The 20,123-nt window shown below is 36.6% G+C and overlaps 1 protein-coding gene and 1 long non-coding RNA gene across 3 annotated transcripts in view; one reads left to right on the top strand and one right to left on the bottom strand.

Annotated features, from left to right (window-relative positions):
- Window positions 1-20,123, top strand: part of LOC115209774 (tubulin monoglycylase TTLL3-like) — a 140,839-nt gene that overhangs the window by 68,593 nt on the left and 52,123 nt on the right. For both annotated transcript variants that reach the window (XM_029778288.2, XM_036501609.1), the window contains exons 6-8: window positions 2,493-2,542; window positions 10,003-10,131; window positions 16,242-16,356. In XM_029778288.2, the coding sequence (XP_029634148.1) occupies window positions 2,493-2,542; window positions 10,003-10,131; window positions 16,242-16,356 (294 nt within the window). The remainder of the gene's footprint in view (window positions 1-2,492; window positions 2,543-10,002; window positions 10,132-16,241; window positions 16,357-20,123) is intronic.
- Window positions 1,005-13,411, bottom strand: LOC118762667. The gene is made up of 3 exons (XR_004998434.1): window positions 13,339-13,411; window positions 4,363-4,372; window positions 1,005-1,017 (listed from the first exon to the last, which is right to left on the bottom strand). It is a non-coding gene; the product is annotated as an uncharacterized LOC118762667 (long non-coding RNA).

Below are 20,123 nucleotides of genomic sequence, written 5' to 3'. Positions count from 1 at the left end.
GCTTGAATCTCTGGCACTTGCTGGATTTGAGCAGTCTCAGTGATGAAAAAAAGTGTGAAACTGCAAGGACTTTCTGGACACTGACTGAAGAGGAAATGAGCTGTGAATGATCCATGTCTCTTGATTTAATCCTGTTTGCTGTTTGTTATGTTATCATCTATTTTCCTGCATTTTGTGTTTTGTTGGATTTCTGCTTGTTGTTATTTTGTTTTAGTCCCACCCTTGATTTTATATATATATATATATAGGCGCAGGAGTGGCTGTGTGGTAAGTAGCTTGCTAACCAACCACATGGTTCTGGGTTCAGTCCCACTGCGTGGCATCTTGGGTAAGTGTCTTCTGCTATAGCCCCGGGCCGACCAAAGCCTTGTGAGTGGATTTGGTAGATGGAAACTGAAAGAAGCCTGTCGTATATATGTATACATATATGTATGTGTGTGTTTGTGTGTCTGTGTTTGTCCCCCTAGCATTGCTTGACAACCGATGCTGGTGTGTTTACGTCCCTGTCACTTAGCGGTTCGGCAAAAGAGACCGATAGAATAAGTACTGGGCTTACAAAGAATAAGTCCTGGGGTTGATTTGCTCGACTAAAGGTGGTGCTCCAGCATGGCCGCAGTCAAATGACTGAAACAAGTAAAAGAGTAAAAGAGAAAAAAAAAATATGTAAACATACCAATATTGGTTGTCAAATGGTGGTGGGGGCAGACACAAAGACATACACACACACACATACATATATGACAGGCTTCTTTCAGTTTCTGTCTACCAAATCCACTCACAAGGCTGAAATCATGAAATCATGTATTATAAGAGTCACCATAAGGCATTCACTTTGGCTGTTTGAGATGGAAAAAAACAATGCATGTCTAAAAGAATCAATGTGGATGGAATTTGGTAGACAGGATTGTGCAGAAGGCCATTTTGTGTGTGTGTGTGTGCGTATGTGTGAGAGAGAGAGAGAGAATATGTATATATGCATTTCTGAGTCTCCATCTGTGTTTATGTTTACAGTGTTGTCTTTCCCAAAACTTCACAATTCAACAAATAGGGATCAATAAAATCAGTATCAGATGGCTCTGGGATTGGCCATAGTCCAATAATTGAAACCAGTGAAAGAATATAGCATGTTAAGATTTTTATCAGTTTTAAGTACAGTAGAACATTTGGTTTACACATTTAATTCTTTTCTGAAAACTGTTCATCATCTGAAATGTTCATAAACCAAAGCCTATTTTTCCCATAGGAAATTCTAAAGAAGGTTTGGTGAATTTGAGCAGGGATGTGCTCTAAGTGAAAGCTAGACAGTAACTGGTGGAGGCGCAATGGCTCAGTGGTTAGGGCAGCGGACTCGCGGTCATAGGATTGAAGTTTCGATTCCCAGACCAGGCGTTGTGAGTGTTTATTGAGCGAAAACACCTAAAAGCTCCACGAGGCTCCCGCAGGGGATGGTGGTGATCCCTGCTGTACTCTTTCACCACAACTTTCTCTCACTCTTACTTCCTGTTTCTGTTGTACCTGTATTTCAAGGGGCCGGCCTTGTCACTCTCTGTGTCACGCTGAATATCCCCAAGAACTACATTAAGGGTACACGTGTCTGTGGAGTGCTCAGCCACTTACACGTTAATTTCACGAGCAGGCTGTTCCGTTGATTTGGATCAACCGGAACCCTCGTCGTCATAACTGACGGAGTGCTTAAGAAGACAGTAACTGAAGCTCTCCTGCTAATACTTGCCATTTATTGCTAACTGTTGTTGCTGGCTTGCGTGTTTGTTACCTGAGACACAGTGGATCACCTGAAACGTTTTTATCATCATCATCATCATCATCAGCAGCAGCAGCATCTGTTGTCTATTCTGTCATAAATTGGATGATTTTACCTGAGCTGGCAAGCTGGCATGCTACACCAGACCGCAGTCTGCTTTGGCATGGTTTGTATGGTTGGATGCCCTTCTAATGTCAACCACTTTACAGAGTGTAGTGGGTGCCTTTAAGTGTCACCAGCATGGGTGCTCTTATGTGGCACTGCGCAGGTGATTTTATGTGACATTGTACAGGTACTTTTACGTGGCACCATATGGGCGCTTTTACGTGACACTACCATAAATGCTTTACACCATGAGCATGATCAGTCTTAACACTTCTGCGGCAGGTCATTGGTCTTCTTGAGTATGGCCAGGTGCTAGGGATCTCAATCCTTTGTCATATTCAAAGAATTGTTCATAAACTAATTTGTTTGTTATGAGGTGTTTGTAAACCAAAATTCCACTATAGTTGAAATAGAAGAAACATCAAAGGATCTTGCCAGGTTTAACTGTGAAAATACAGTGGAGGATTAAATAATTCTTGTTTTTAAAAGGTTTAATGTAATCAAGATGTTTTCAGTTAGCCAGCTATTAAAATCCACAGTTACAATGAAAATATTTATTTGTTAAATGTTAATGGAAAAAGCTATTTTGAAATGAATTGATTTTTCCCCTTTTTTTTCTTTTTAGATATTTCTAATGTAAAGTTGAAGGAAGAAGATAGGCTTTATAATATAATGGTAAAATAAAGAACATTTCTACTGTATCTGAACTAAATTTGAAATATTGTATTTAATGTTACCATGAATACTTGAACAATTCTGTGCAATGTACACTGCAAAGACTTTTAGAGATAATATATTCTGCTGTCAATTCTTACAGAGTGAATTTGGAGAATCATTAGGACCGCAAACAAAAGTTTTGCAGTATTTAGTTATAGATTCCCCTTACTGGATACATAAAATCATCAAACTTCCTAAGTTTTAAACATAAATTAAAATAAATGATTAATACAACAATCTTAATCATCTTCATAATACTTGGGTAAAACCATTAACTTTTACAAAAGAATAATAAGGTAGCTAATATTAGTTTATCGTTAAATTTTCAAAGCATTAATATTAAAGAAAATAAACAACCCGTTATGGCTGAGTTCAAATTCTGCTGGGGTTGGTTTTGCTTTTCAGCTTTCTTGGGTCCGTAGAGTATATGAGGTGGTATCAAAAAGTTCTCGGACTAGTTCTGTAGTGCACCATCAGATCACAGCACACAGTTGTGTGTGCAGAGAAAGCTAGCAGTGACCTTCATGAGGCAATATGCCAAGAGACATTGCTGTGTTTACTTTGCAAGTTGTGAAATTTGTGCTTCTGTGATCATGTGTATGCTGTAGTCTGTGATTTTGTCATGGACAGGAACAAAAAGCTAACGTGAAATTTTGTGTAAAACTTGGGAAGTCTGCTACAGAGACATCAAGCATGCTTTGGCAAGCTTACAGTGAAAAGGCAATGGGTCATATGCAATGTTTCAAATGACATGGATGCTTCAAAAGTAGAAGAATGTCCCTGGAAGAGGATGAGTGATCTGGAAGATCTGCAACAAGTATCATCCCCAGAGATGTGGTATTGTGCATTGAGAATCCATCCCCCAGGGTCAGACTGTCGACTGAGGGTTCTATTGTGATGGTTTGAAGCGTTTGAGGGAGGACATTTGGTGAAAGTGACTGGATCTGTGGAGCGCAAAGAATTGGATTCTTCATGACAACAATGTACCCTGTCACCCACCTCTCCTCACTCATGGGTTTCTTGCCAGAAATGATATAGTATTGCTTCTACAGCCACCCTAATCGCTAGATTTAGCACCTGCGGACTTCCATCTCTTCTCTAAGATGAAAATGTGGCTCAAGGTCACGTTTTAACACTGTTGTTGAGATTGAGAGTGAATCACAGAAGGTCCCCGACTAGCTTATGGAAAATGCTTTCCGGGCCAGATTCCAAAAGTGGCAGGAACATTGGGATTGGTGTATTGCTGTGCAAAGTGACTATTTTGAAGGAGATGATGTTAAAACTTAGATAGATAAGTTATTTTTTTATGAAACATAACTAGTCGTGGAATTTTTTGATACCATCTCATGTAGCAGTGATGTGCTGGGATTGATATAATTGTTTCCTCCTTCAAAGAAATCACTGAAGTTAAGCATCTGTTTTGGATCACGTATTTTCACTGATAACATCAAGCAATTGATTCTATTTACTTTAATGCATAGATAAATTAATACAAGTATATTAAATGCTAAATTGAGATTATTTTTTAAAAACTAGTTTAAAGCGGCAAGCTGGCAGAATCATTAGCACACCAGACAAAATGCTTAGCAGCATTTTGATCTGTCTTTTTATTCTGAGTTCAAATTCTGCCAAGGTCAGCTTTGCCTTTCATCCTTTTGGCATTAATAAGTGCCAGTCAAGTAATTGACTTTACCATCCCCTCCAAAACTGCCAGCCCTGTGCCAAAATTTGAAACCATTATTCCCCCCCCCATCTCCCCCTCTCTCTGGCCAGGTAACCATGTACTTCCTCTATAGCAAGACACCTGTTTCTGTCTCTGTCACACTCTAACCTTCATTGATGAGAATAGAGTAAAATTTATCGTAAAATTCATGTGAATTGGATTTTTCACTTGACAGCTTATTTGATAATTGAAGAAAGCTTCACTTCTGGAAGTTATATAAGAAAATAGAAGGAAAATCTCATTAGAAGATGTCTAGTTAGTAATTTAGATATATTTAAAAAGTTACTACCCCTCCTCCTCCCTCTCTTCCCTACTCTCTTCCTCCCCCTCTCCCCCCTCTCTGGCCAGGTAACCATGTACCTCCTCTATAGCAAGACACCTGTTTCTGTCTCTGTCACACTCTAACCTTTCATAATCTGACACAAAATTACCTCCTTCAGTGCCACCTCCCCTCCCAAAATTCCTTGTGTTGCAAGTTACTTGGTTATCCTGCCAGTGCTGGTACCATGTGAAAAGTATCCAGTTCACATTGAAAGAAGTCCATCGTATATCTATATCTATCTATCTATCTATGTCTGTCTGTCCATCCGTCTGTCCGTCCATCCGTCCATCCATCCATCATCATCATCATCGTTTAACGTCCGTTTTTCGTGCTAGCATGGGTTGGATGGTTCAACCGGGGTCTGGGAAGCCAGGAGGTTGCACCAGGCTCCAGTCTGATCTGGCAGTGTTTCTACAGCTGGATGCCCTTCCTAACGCCAACCACTCCATGAGTGTAGTGGGTGCTTTTTATGTGCCACCGGCACAGGTGCCAGACGAGGCTAGCAGCAGCCACGATCAGTTAGTGCTTTTTATGTGCCACCGGCATGGAAGCCAGTCAAGGCGGCGCTGGCATTGGCCACATTCGGATGGTGCTTTTTACGTGCCACCGGCACAGAAGCCAGTCTAGGCGGTGCTGGCATCGGCCACATTCGGATGGTGCTTTTTACGTGCAACCGGCACAGGTATCACAACTACTATTTCCATTTGATATTTATTTCAATGTTCATGTACTTGACTCAATAGGTCTCTTCAAGCACAGCAGGTTGTTCTGCAATCCAAGGTACTTTGAATGGGCTGGGGCTATGCGAAACTGGTGCAGGAAGCAGCCCGGGTCTTTGCAGTCACAGCATATCTCCAGAGATCTTGGTCCTTCGTCATTGCCTCTGTGAGGCCCAATGCTTGGAGGTCATGCTTGACCACCTCATCCCATGTCTTCCTGGGTCTACCTCTCCCCCTGATACCTTCAAGTGTTTGGGAGTGGCACTTCTTCACACATCTCTCCTCATCCATCCGCAGTACATGACCATACCATCGCAAGCGTCGCTCTTGCACACCACATCTGATGCTTCTTATGTCCAGCATTTCTCTCAGGGTGCTTACACTCTGTCGTGCATGCACACTGACATTACACATCCAGCGGATCATGTTAGCTTCATTTCTTTCAAGTCTACACATGTCCTCTGCAGTCACGGCCCATGTTTCACTACCGTGAAGCATGGCAGTTCGCGCACATGCATCATACAATCTACCTTTCACTCTGAGCGAGAGACCCTTTGTCGCCAGTAGGAATAGGAGCTTTCTAAACTTTACCCAGGCTATTCGTATTCTAGTGGTGACACTCTCTGTGGTGTCTATTGTCCCTGTGCATCTGCCGCACATGAAAGCTATCTTATCAGTTAATTTCCCTTTGATGTTGCTGCACCTCTTATGCGTCCATTGCTTACACTGGGTACATCTTATGGAGTTTCTACCTACACCTTTCCTACAGATCGAGCAGGGCCACCTGCCTGAGGGTGTGTGTGCTGAGTTCGCCTTTCTGCTTACTATAACTTTGGTCTTTGCTACATTTACTCTAAGGCCCTTTGATTCTAAACCTAGCTTCCACACCCAAAATTTCTTTTCTAGTTCCGGTAGTGATTCTCCTATGAGGGCCAGGTCATCAGCATAGAGGAGCTCCCATGGGCAACCTGTTTTGAATTCCTCTGTTATTGCCTGGAGGACTATGATGAATAAAAGGGGACTGAGGGCTGAACCTTGGTGGACACCTACTTCTACCCGGAATTCTTCACTATACTCATTGCCAATCCTAACCTTGCTGACAGCCTCTCTGTTTAGGGCCTGTACAGCCCTTATTAGCCATTCGTCAATCTCCAGTTTCCGCATCGACCACCAGATAAGGGATCGGGGGAACCTGTCAAAGGCTTTCTCCAAAAAGCTATGTAGAGGGGTTTATCTTTAGCTAGGTATTTCTCCTGCAGTTGTCGAACCAGGAATATAGCATCAGTGGTGCTTCTACTCGGCACAAAACCGAACTGCATCTCATCTAAGCAAATTCTCTCCCTAATGAGATGGGCTATGACCCTCTCTGGGACCTTCATCACCTGATCCAACAGTTTAATACCCCTGTAGTTATTTCTATCTAGAGCATCACCTCTACCCTTGTAGCAGTTGACTATGGTGCTGCTACGCCAGTCATTGCGTATGATTGCATCATGAACTACCTGGTTTACAATGCGGGAGACTAGGCCATAGCCCACACCACCAGATGTTTTAAGCATCTCAGCAGTGATTCCTGATGGGCCGGGGGCTTTTCCTGGTTTCATACCCTTAATTGCCTTAACTACTAGGGGGCTGTCTATTCGGGTAGCTGGTCCCTCTACCGGGTCAACATTTGGCAGGCTCGCCTCCTCCCATTCATTCTCCACATTCAGCAACACACACACATATATATATATAAGTAAAAAATTAATGAGTGCATGCATTACATAAATAATATTTTCAGGATTAAATAAAAGGACAACAATTGGAAAATATGACACACCTATATATAATTAACAAAAAAATGTATTGTAATTAAACAAATGAACGTATACTAAACTAGCAGCATAGCCCGGCGTTGCCCGGGTATGTAAGAGCCCCTAGTAGGCAACGACTAATCCCAATCTAGTCCTTTCCCTCTAGGGAACGAAGGCGCATGTGTAGGTTGCAATGTCTTCTCTTCACTCGAATACTTCTGTGTATACGATGTTCCTAGCTGTCCCTTTGGGTGATAAAATGGTTGAATTGTGTCCCCTAGACAGAAAATGTGTTGCATATAAAAAGCTTAGATTCTCGACCTCATGTCGAATTTATCGATTTTTTTCAGAACTGGGGGAACTTTTCAAAATTTTCACTGCGTTAGTTTTGAATTATGACATTGGGCTATGTGTGTGTCAAGTTTCATCAGAATTGGTTGAAAGTTGTGGTCAGGGTGAGGGTACAACCTGACAGACACACAGACTGCCGTTTATATAGAGAGAGATACACAAATGAACAGAAAACACAGAAGACCACCAATTCTTCATCAGTTTTTGGCTGGAGGGTCAGACACAACTTCAGCCGTTATTGATAATGGCTGAAATTGCATTTGACCCTCCTGCCAATAACTGATGAAGAATTGGTGGTCTTCTGTGTTTTCTGTTCACCTGTGTATTTAGTATATGTTTGTTTATTTACTACACATTTTTAAAAATTATATATATAGGTATGTCATATTTTCCAATCGGTGTTGGTATGTTTATGTCTCCATAACAGTTCAGTAAAAAAGACTGATAGAATAAGTACTAGGCTTTAGAAAATTAAGTCCTGGGGTTGATTTGTTCGACTAAAATCCTTCAAGTCTGTGCCCCAACATGGTTGCAGTCAAATGATTGAGACAAATTAAAGAATAAGTATATATATACTTATATATCCAAAGAGTGGCAGGTAACACTTAGTAAGTGCTTTGGACAGACCGTAGTTAAAGTCTTGGTTCGATAGTGATATGATTGAGGAGTCTAATGTGGGTCTTGTATTAGTGTCCATATACAAAATACACAGGTGAATAGAAAACACAGAAGATCACCAATTCTTCATCAGTTATTGGCAGGAGGGTCAAATGCAATTCCAGCCATTATCGAAATTGCTGGCCTAACACTATAGTAAAAGACACTTGCCCAAGGTTCCAAGCAGTAGGACTGACCCCAGAACCATGTGTTTGAGAAGGAAGCTTCTTACCCCACAGCCTGTCTGTGCAGTAAACTAACATTTATAAATTTATGTGTGTGTAGAAATGAATTTGCTTGCTACAAGATTAAAGATATTTTTATTCTGCATCAGCATCAGCTTAACCCTTTCGTTATCAACCCGGCTGAAACTGGCTCTGGCTCTTTAGTACAAATGTCTGGTTTTCAAAAGTTTTGAATTAAAATCTTCCACCAAACCTTAGTCACAATTTATGTCCCTAACTCTAGCTTAATGATAACGATGTTATTTTACTTAATTCTTTGTTATATTTAAAATAATTGGAAGAAACACTGAACATCTCAAAATAAATTCAGTAATGAAAGGGTTAACATCCATGCTGGCATGGGTTGGATGGTTTGAAAAGATCATGAACCCAAAGACTGCATTCAGTTCCAATGTCTGCTTTGGCAAGTTTCTTTTATGTCTGAATGCCCTTCCTAACACCAACCCACTTATTTGTGAGTAAAATTTAATTGAATACGTTTATCATTATTTTATGGGCTTTGACATTTTCCTCTGTTTGTTTTAGAATTCTTTTAATTGTTCTTGATTAAAAATAAGATCATAACATTTTAATGATGCTTCTCTAGCATGGCAACAACCAGCAAGCTGAAACAACTAAAATAGTAAAATGTGCTTCAAGATTATTAAACCTTATCAATGAATTTACTTGTCTAAATTTGTAATAATTTATATCAGTGACCATTGTGAAGTATTCTTCAGAACCTTTACTAATAACAGATTGAATATGTCTAATAAAGGTGATGAGCTGGCAGAATAATTACAGAGTCAGCAGAAATGCTTTGCAGTATTTCTTCCAGTTCTTTGTTCTGAATTCAAATCCTGCTGAGCTAAACTTTGCCTTTTCAACCCTCTGGGGCTGGTAAAATAAAGTACTAGGGTATATTTAATTTACTAACTTTTCTTCCCAAATTTCAGCCCTTGTGCTTATATGTGAAGTAATTGTGTTTAATGAAAATTGCCACATGAAAGAAATCTATTAATTGTCTTATAAAAATTCAAGATGGTAACTAGAGAAAAATATAGACATTTTCATTTATTTGGATTAAAAAGTAAATGGTTGAAATAGTTTTGCCTTTCCAAAATAGATATTTACTATTTAATATATTTCCAAAGTATGTCAATTGTTTCTTTTTATATTGCTCATACTTTTCTTTTTATATAACCTTAGATATATCTCAATCCATTTTGAAAATAGATTTGCATATTAATTTCTCTCAAACTGTTTAATGGATTGCTAGCTCTGCATAGCTTTATGATTATTCAGTTACTTGTATATGATGCATAAATACATTATTCTTTTATAAAATACTTTTGTAAAACATAAGTTGAAAAATATATTGCTAGTATTATAACAATAATATTTTCCCAGTAAAGATGAAAGAAATTATTGATATACTAACCCATATTGTAAGAATGAGATTTACAATTAAAAGTACTTGATTATCTTTAAACTTTGGTTTGAGAATATTGTATATCTTTGAAATTTTGATATGATTTCAGTGCATTATAACTAAAACATTTTAGAAAAAGCACAGTAATTATTTTTAAATCTATTGAAATATCATCAGTCTTTAATATATTCTAGTCCAGAATGGTCCGAAATGTGCAACCATCTTTGATTTGGGTGTTACAAAGAGATTATGTTGATCATCGATTATTAAACAAAGATCAAATGATTAATCATTTTCTGCATTCAGGAGTATTTACCACAAAGGTAAGCGTAACTTTCTGGAATACAGTTAAGAGAGAGCTGATATATATATGAAGTGAATGAAGAAGGATTTCTAATCTCTTTAAAGTACACGTGTAATCAGAAGATAAAAGATTAGTGTTAATGAGGATTACTGCCAAGAGGGACAAAGGAGAGAAGTCCAGAATTTAAATGGATAAAAATGTAAATGTGGTTATGTAGGAATGAGTGTGATCTTTAGTAGTTACACAGACAACTCCAAACATATTTCAGTCTTATCAAACTTTTTTAGCAAAGCAGAACCTAACACATAACTGCCATATCTGAGAATGATTTTTAAGTGAATGTTTTCTTTTTTTTGTGGGAATTATTCACTAGTAACACAATTTAAAACAGATATATCAGGAAATTTCTCCTGGATGTCTTCTTCATGAAGAATGTTTTGCATGAGCTAACATACATAATGTAGTGAACCAAAAAGAATTTCTGTTTGATTGAAATTACAACCCTAAGAAAAAGTTAATTTCTTTATTTTTCATCGAATTTTGATTTGATGAACATTCAATTTTTTCTTCTTTAAATCTTTAGCATTTAAACCAGCCATATGTAGCCAAAATATCCTATCTGTTTTATGGTCAAACCAGCCAGGTCTGACTTCTCACACCTGTAATGTCATTCTAAAAATAAAGTCACATCATCAAAATCCTAAACTGAGATGATGCATAATTGATTGAAAGCTGCATAACTAAATAAGCTTTACAGATTAATTTGAATCCTAAAAGGTTAAATTAGTGATTGAAGCACCATTTAGTATTATGATGATGAAAGGGAATTGATGCAAAAATTATTTTAAGAGCAATTAACAATTCATTGAAATTTTTAGTGTCAGTTCTTTTAATGAAAAATCATCAAGTTTACTTTAAGAGTCCAATTTCAAAATTTCATTTTATATGTTCTGTGGTCTTCTCTATTATACATGTACAGTTTTCTGATCCTTTATACAATAGTAAACACAGGATTACCTTCTGCAATAAATATGCTATATTGCTTTTGACTCAGATCATTGTAAAATTATGTTAAAAAAGGAAATTTCCATCTTTTGTAATATCTGAGCTATCATGTATTTGTCAACATTTCTGTTTTAATATAGAAAATAAATACTCATAAAACAAATCTATCAATAACTAAAACAATTATTTCCATATTCCAAAATAGAAAAGAAAATACCAAAAGTTACTATATCTTCTAGTATTCCGGTGTCAATTTGAATTAAGTATTCCTGTATTCATTGTAAAAGAATTTATCATGAGTATTCACTTTTAGTTTACTATTAAATTTGTTTGGGTCATAGTCATTTATGCTATTTTGTTAAAGGAAAGGTCTTTGGAATCTTTAAAAACAATCTAAATTTAGGATTAGCTTTGAGTGCTTTGTAATGATAGATTTTATATTGTAAATCAAAGGTTCTCGACCCATTTCGGCCCAAAGACCCCCTTTTGACACTTGGAGTCACAAATCTCCCCCACAGAAATTATTTTCATTTTTCAATATACTACTTAGTTTGATACCAGCAGAAAATGATTTTAAAAAATGGACGTCGTTTTACATATGCCCTTGTATGCAGTCGGGAGTACAGATGTTCAAATCGAAATGCAAAAAACGAAATAATGAATTGAAAGTTTAGTAATTGCGTTTATTTGCACCATGCGACACTTATGAAATCAATGTGTTGTCTATAGAAAGAGTGCTTTTTGGTGCAAGTAAATGCTGATGAAATCATTTCAAACTTTTTCTGATTTCTCTTATCAAAACAGCTAGAACTTGTGCAACAATGTGACGTATAAGTTATTGTCACTTGGGAAGAAAATTTTTTATGCTCAAGAAAGAGTGTATTTAAGAAATTGGTGAAATACATATGTACTTCATGTGTGTAGCAAATTGTGATGGATGGTATTCACTGTACTTGGATCTAGTTAGTTTGTGTCACAAAATCAGCCCCTTTTAAAATGATGTAAAAAAATCTGAAAATTTGACATATTAAACATTCATTTCTTATTCAGGATCCAGTTTATTTCATTCACACAATCTGCATTTTTTAAAAGGAAGTAAAATATCTGAAAATTGGTTATCTTGATGCAGTTCTCCATGCTTATTCCTATGAAGCCATGAACTTCTGGAGAAAAAATTTGACATGCACAAATTTTTTTTTTTGATTTGAGATTTTAAAATATGGACAGTCCGAATCTACCATTCGTTTCTCTTTATAAATTCCAAATAATTTTTTAAATACTTCAAAATCAAAATTATGTAAATATGTGTGCCAGAAACAGTAGTTAAAAATTAAGGAAATAGATTTTGGGGGATCTCTTATGACTGACTTTTATTCCGTTATTCTAATATCTTCTGAAACTTATATATGTATAAATGCATACAGAAACATACAAATATATACACACATACATACATTTTTAAAGAGTTAGTTTTATATAAATCCTTGTATATATATATAAATATTTTGGTGTACTTACACAATTGTGCCCCAAAGATTTGCTTCTTCATAATCTTGAGAAAATTTAATATTTCTTTTCTACAAATATGTTTCAGAGCATGTAGATTCCGATTAAATTGGAATTCATTGTGAAAACCGTTTGTCCCTAAAGGAGTTTTAGAAAATTCACACCTTTAGACCTTGCAGTGTATATAGGTGTGTGTGTGTGGGGGGGCATATATGTATTGTTTTGGTGGCACGTAAAAAGCACCATCCGATCGTGGCCGTTGCCAGCCTCACCTGGCCCCCGTGCCGGTGGCATGTAAAAAGCACTACCCGACCGTGTCCGTTGCCAGCGCCGCCCTGACTGGCCTCCGTGCCGGTGGCATGTAAAAAGCACCATCCGATCGTGGCCATTGCCAGCCTTGCCTGGCCCCCGTGCCAGTGACACGTAAAAAGCACCATCCGTCCATGGCCGTTTGCCAGCCCTGTCTGGCACCTGTGCGGGTGGCACGTAAAAAGCACCCACTAAACTCACAGAGTGGTTGGCGTTAGGAAGGGCATCCAGCCATAGAAACACTGCCAGATCAGACTGGGCCTGGTGCAGCCCTCAGGCTTCCCAGACCCCAGTTGAACCGTCCAACCCATGCTAGCATGGAAAGCAGACGCTAAATGATGATGATATCTTTATACATGCACATACATGCATAAAAACCTGGTACGCCATTGGTTATGATAATCACAAATATCCAAAACTTCTTCACCACTCTTCCAACTTCATTTTTCCTCTTAAAAAGAAGGCTTTTGTCTACTTGGACTATGTGTCGTACCACTGCAGGGTTGTCTGTCTGCTAATATTGCTGATGGACATGCAGCATGTCACTGGCGTTTCACATATGAAGTCCAAGATTCTGTGCAAAAGTGTGAGGATCATCAATTGACTTTTTTCCATAAAAGTATTGAAAAATTATTTGGAAATTATAAAGAGAAATGAATGGTACATTCGGAAAGTCTGTATTTTAAAACCACAAATCAATAAAAAAATTTAAAAATTGGGGAGGTGGGAGATTTTTTTTTGTTGCATAATCATATCAATTCCATTATGCAAAAGACAGAGTTGATAAAGTTTTGTAAAAATTCGTAAAAATACAAAAGTTATGAGGCATTTTAGCATGAGCTTACATCATAATTCCACCCATTCATATATATATATATATATCTCACATGATCACGTGACCGACCAGTCCATCAGATGTAGTTACACATCGCTGGTCACAATGTGTTTGCATTGTTTTGGCCTTCGAATGACGTCACCCCGCTGGCTAAGTGAGCAGGCCAACAGAAGAAAGAGTGGTGAAAGAGTACAGCAGGGATCACCCCCCCCCCCCTGCCGGAGCCTCGTGGAACTTTTAGGTGTTTTTGCTCAATAAACACTCACAACGCCCAGTCTGGGAATCGAAACCGCGATCCTACGATCGTGAGTCCGCTGCCCTAACCACTAGGCCATTGTGCCTCCACACACATATGTACACACACTCGCACACACACCCCCCTTTTACATACAGACACATATATTCACACAGAGTTGAAACGGTGTTTGATTTTCTGCATACAATTTTCATCATTCCACTATGACATCACCCCTTCCTTCCTTATTCATCTATCACCCCCTTCCTTTCTCATTCATAAACACAAGAGTATTATTATAGTAGATTATCTCAGTAACCATGGGAGCTATGAAAAAATACAAAGCCCAGTATCACCACTGGATTATTCTACACATCTGTGTCATTTTTCACGCAATTCCACCCAGCCATTTGATCGAGAATCCTAAAACAAGAATTGCCCCTGTCAAATTTATTATATTATTTATATATACATATATATAATATATATATATTATATATATATATTATATTAAATTAGAGATAAAACCACTATTAGGCAAATCAAACAGTGAAAAACATAAGCCAATACATAAAATTAATTTAATTTAATTTATATTATTTTATTTTAAATATATTTAAAATAATATAAGTTAAATTAATTTTATGTATTGGCTTATGTTTTTCACTGTTTGATTTGCCTAATAGTGGTTTTATCTCTAATTTAATATAATATAATATTTTACTATAAAATTGGATTCAATCCTAAATCTGATTTTCCCTGTAAGTTAGGATTTATTCCCTAATATTTTATTATATATATATAATATATAATATATATATATATATTATATATATTATATATATTATATATTATATATATATATATTATATATATATATACATATATATATATTATACATATATATATATATATACATATAATATATATACATATATATATATATATAATTATATATATATATAACATATATATATATATATATACTATATATATATTATACATATATATATACATATCATATATATATATATATATATAATATATATATATATATATATACATACATATATATATACATATATATATATTATATATATATATACATATATCTATATATATACATATATATATATATATATTATATATATTATACATATTATATATATATATACATATATATATATATAATACATATATATATATATACATATATATATATATTATATATATATATTATATATATATATATGTATATATATATATATATACTATATATATATGTATATATCTATATATGTATATAATATATATGTATATATATATATATGTATATATTATATAATATATATATATATATACATACATATATATATATATATATATATATATATGTATATATGTTGGGGCCTCCCTTTGGTCATGAATGACCATAGGATTGCACCTAGAAAGTTACCCTCTGAGGCACAAGTCTGGGCAAGGTTGTTTATGGAAGACCAGCAGTCGCCCATGCATACCAGCCTTCCCTCTCTACACCATCGATGTTATCCTAGGGAAAGGCAAAGGGGACGATACAGCTTGGCACCAGTGGAGTCGCAACTCATTTCTACAGCTGAGGGAACTGGAGCAATGTGAAATAAAGTGTTTTGCTCAAGAACACAACATGCAGCCCAGTTCGGGATTCGAACTCACAACCTCACGGTCGTAAGTTCGGTGCTCTAACCAGTGAGCCACATATATATATATATATACGTTTGTGTGTGTGTGTGTTTGCTAGTGTCTGTTTTTCCTTTAGTTTTTATTTACTTATACACTTCAACAAATGAGCCAATAAGATACTCTCTGTGTGGTTGTTCAATTTGCTAGAAATAGTAGCCAAATCTCCCTCATACTATGCACTTCTTAGTATTAAGGAAAGAGAAAATGTTTACTCCTCTCCATCATTATGATTAAAATCAATATTTTTGATTTTGTTCACCTCTATGAATATAATAGTTTATTTATGCTTTATATAACATCATTGTCATTTGATTCAACTTAAAAAAAATATTTAAAGATAGCATGTATTTAAATTAATTTTAAATAATTTTCAGATGATTGAAGCTAAGATTTCTAACTATTAATTGATTTAACTAATATGAAAGCAAAAAAAAAAAAAAAAAGAACAAAAATTGGAGCTGTTGATAAAAACCCTTATTTCCAGGTGTAATATGAAGTGTAAATTTTTATTATATTACAGGTTGGTTTGTGCTTGAATTTACGAAATCTTCCTTGGTATGACGAAACAGATCCACACACATTTTTTCCTCGTTGTTACCTACTCTGTCATAGTGAAGAAAAACAAGAATTTATTGGTAAATATTTAAACATCATATTAGAATATGTTGTTTTTTGTCATGTGAGGGTGGGCTGAAAAGTTCATAGGCTGACGATGAAAGAGTGATGTTAGAACTGTGAAATCTTACATGGATTAATTTCAGCTCTCCTTACGAATAACTGCATTATCTCTTTCCAGGTAAACTGACATCTCACTGCTCAAAGAACACTTCAAATATAACTAGTAGCAACTTCTCTTGAAAATGGACAAAATTTAGCATTGTGATGTTATCAAGTACCTGCAGAAAAAAGGGCTTAGCCCCGCAGTGACATTCATGCTGATATGCTTGTTACATTAGGAAATGATGCTCCAGCTTTATCAACTGTGCAAAAGTGGGAAGCTGGATTTAGGAGGGGAAGGGAGAGTCTTGAAGATGACCCAAGGTCTCAATTTCCTGAAACTGCCACCACCAAGGAAAATATTGATTGTGTTCACCACATGCAGATGGATGACAGGTGATTGACTATAAATCCAATAGCCAATGCTATTAGCATATCCTGTGAGAGAGTTGAGAATATTCTGCACAATGAACCTGCATGATGAAAGTTTTGGCGATGCAAAAGACATTGTGTTTACTGACTGTTTTCGAAAGGGCCACAAGATCAATGGATAGTCCTATGCCAACTTGCTGAAGCAATTACAAAAGACTATCAAGACTAAATGTCCGGGAAAACTGATGAAAAGGGTCTTGTTTCACCAGGACAATGCTCCAGCGCAGACGTCCTTGCTTTGAATGGCTGCTGTGGATAAGTGTGACTTTGCGTTGATTGATCACCCTACTCCCTACCCCCCTGATTTGGCCCCTATCTAACTATCATCTGTTCCCCAAAATGGAAAGATACTTAGCTGGGAACCAGTCTCGCTGTGATGATAACATCATGTCTGCCGTGGATGACTTTTTTTACTAACAGGATGAAAGCTTTTCCACCAGTGGGATCCAAGCATTGCATCGCTGGTGAGAGGAATGTGTGGACTATGAGGGAGACTAGATTGAAAAATAAAGTTCATTTGGTCACATTTCATGAGAGTGTGTTAGTCAGCCTATGAACTTTTCAGTAGTTCTCTTAGTAAATTTACTCTTAGTAAATTTTTAAAAGTCTCTCAAAAGAATTTTGTATTTTCTTTAACAGACATCAGCATTCATCAGCAAATATTTTATTTGCTGAATCCTGTAAACAAGAGCCTCAAAAATCTTTTAGATTCATTGGTCTGGAATAGCTTTGGCTGAGAGGCATACAACAAGGTCAAAACATCATTGTCCCAAAGTACCCTTAACCCTATTACTCTTTACTCTTTACTCTTTTACTTGTTTCAGTCATTTGACTGCGGCCATGCTGGAGCACCGCCTTTAGTCGAGCAAATCAACCCCGGGACTTATTCTTTGTAAGCCCAGTACTTATTCTATCGGTCTCTTTTGCCGAACCGCTAAGTGACGGGGACGTAAACACACCAGCATCGGTTGTCAAGCAATGCTGGGGGGACAAACACAGACACACAAACATATACACACACTTATATATATATACATATATACGACGGGCTTCTTTCAGTTTCCGTCTACCAAATCCACTCACAAGGCATTGGTCGGCCCGGGGCTATAGCAGAAGACACTTGCCCAAGATGCCACGCAGTGGGACTGAACCCGGAACCATGTGGTTGGTTAGCAAGCTACTTACCACACAGCCACTCCTGCGCCTATGAATCAAGTTTGTTATGAAGACACATTCATTTAAAGGTGGTTTTTCTCCGATGATAAAACACAATGGCAATTAACACATGTTCGAATCTTCTAGAACATATTAAGAATGAATGTGGATCATTCTCATGAAAGTTAAAACAGATTTTCAAAAATTTCTAGAATGTCCAGAAAAATCACTATACACTTATAAAGGTATGTTGAAATGGTTCATATATGGACAAATATTGATACTGGGACATTTTCTTCCAGATCTACTCTGTTTGGAAGACAGAAAATATTTATCTTGAAAATGCTACACCTATTTTCGTCATGCAGGTCACTCCAGGTAAATGAGAATTGTTACCACAAACATTAATGTTGAGCAAAGATATTAGCATTGTTTTAATTCAAAGTTTAATGTAAATAAACATCATGAAGCATTTTTGGCTGCTCTGGAGAGATTCAGAGGAATTCACAGTTAATATTTTCAGGCGAAGCAAGATATTTTGTGCAATGTCACATACATCATATGCTTTGGGTCCTCTTCAAAAAATTCAGCATACATTCTTGGTAAAAAATTTTTTGCCCGGGCAGTCAAAGTTTATTCCAAAAAACAAATCAGTACAATTCTTGTAAATGATCAAGATTTACAACATGTGTCTGACTGTCGTGTACATCACATGAGAATGGTCCATATGTATGTCATTACATGAATTATTGCCACCATAGATTATTTGTCATCTGACATTAATGATAAATACAGACACTAATATATATATATCATCATCATCATTTAACGTCCCTTTTCCATGCTATCATGGGTTGGATAGTTTGACAGGAGCTGTCCAGGTAGAAGACTATATATATAATCGCGAGTAGAAATATAGAAAATTTAATTGCTTTAAGGTGCAGGCATGGATGTGTGGTAAGAAGCTTGCTTCCCAACCACATAGTTCCAGGTTCAGTCCCACTGCATGGCACCTTGGGCAAATGTCTTCTACAATAGCCTTGGGCCGACCAAAGCCTTGTGAGTGGATTTGGTAGACGGAAACAGTTATATATATATATATAAAATGATGTGTATATGTTTATCTCTTTGTGTCTGTGTTTGTTCCCTACCACCACTTGACAACTAGTGTTGGTGTGTTTGTGTCCCCTAACGTAGTGATTCAGCAAAAGACGCTGATAGAATAATGGTACCAGGCTTAGAAAAAAATAAGTCCTGAAGTCAATTTGTTTGGCAAAAGACCTTCAAGGTGATGCTCCAGCATGGCTGCAGTCAAATGAATGAAACAAGTGAAATGAAAGATTGTTGTTGTTAACTCTGATTGAGCAACTTGCTTCTGTTTTTGTCTGTCTGGAACTGCAGTGGCCATTTTGTAAGCTAGTAGGGTGTGATATGAAGAGACTTGGCTACCTTTTCTTGCAATTTGGGCAAGTATGTAAAGGCTCCCTCAACTTGTTAATAATGAACATAACTTATATTTGTGGGATTCAAATACTAGTTAAGAAGTAACCAATTGCAATCTAGTATCTGTGTTTTAAGACAGATCAACCATCCATCATCTTGCTGTATGTATGTGTGTGTGTGTCTCTCTCTCTCTCTCTCTCTCTCTATATATATATATATATATATATATATATATATATATATATACATACACGCACACACTTGGAAACAGGTGAGGGTTGGCGACAGGAAGGGCTTTTGGCCGTAGAAAATCCACCTCAATGATTTCCATCCAAACCATGCGAGCATAGAAAGGTGCATGCTAAAATGATGATATACTCTTTACTCTTTTACTTCTTTCAGTCATTTGACTGCGGCCATGCTGGAGCACCGCCTTTAGTCGAGCAAATCGACCCCAGGACTTATTCTTTGTAAGCCCAGTACTTATTCTATCGGTCTCTTTTGCTGAATCACTAAGTTACGGAGGACATAAACACACCAGCATCGGTTGTCAAGCAATGCTAGGGGGACGAACACAGACACACACATATACACATATATATATACATATATACTCTCTTTACTCTTTTACTCTTTTACTTATTTCAGTCATTTT

Source organism: Octopus sinensis, linkage group LG3 (assembly GCF_006345805.1).
Source record: "Octopus sinensis linkage group LG3, ASM634580v1, whole genome shotgun sequence".
NCBI lineage: Eukaryota > Metazoa > Mollusca > Cephalopoda > Octopoda > Octopodidae > Octopus > Octopus sinensis.
The sequence above is the reverse complement of the archived record's forward strand: the minus strand, read 5'-3'. Positions and strand labels throughout refer to the sequence as shown.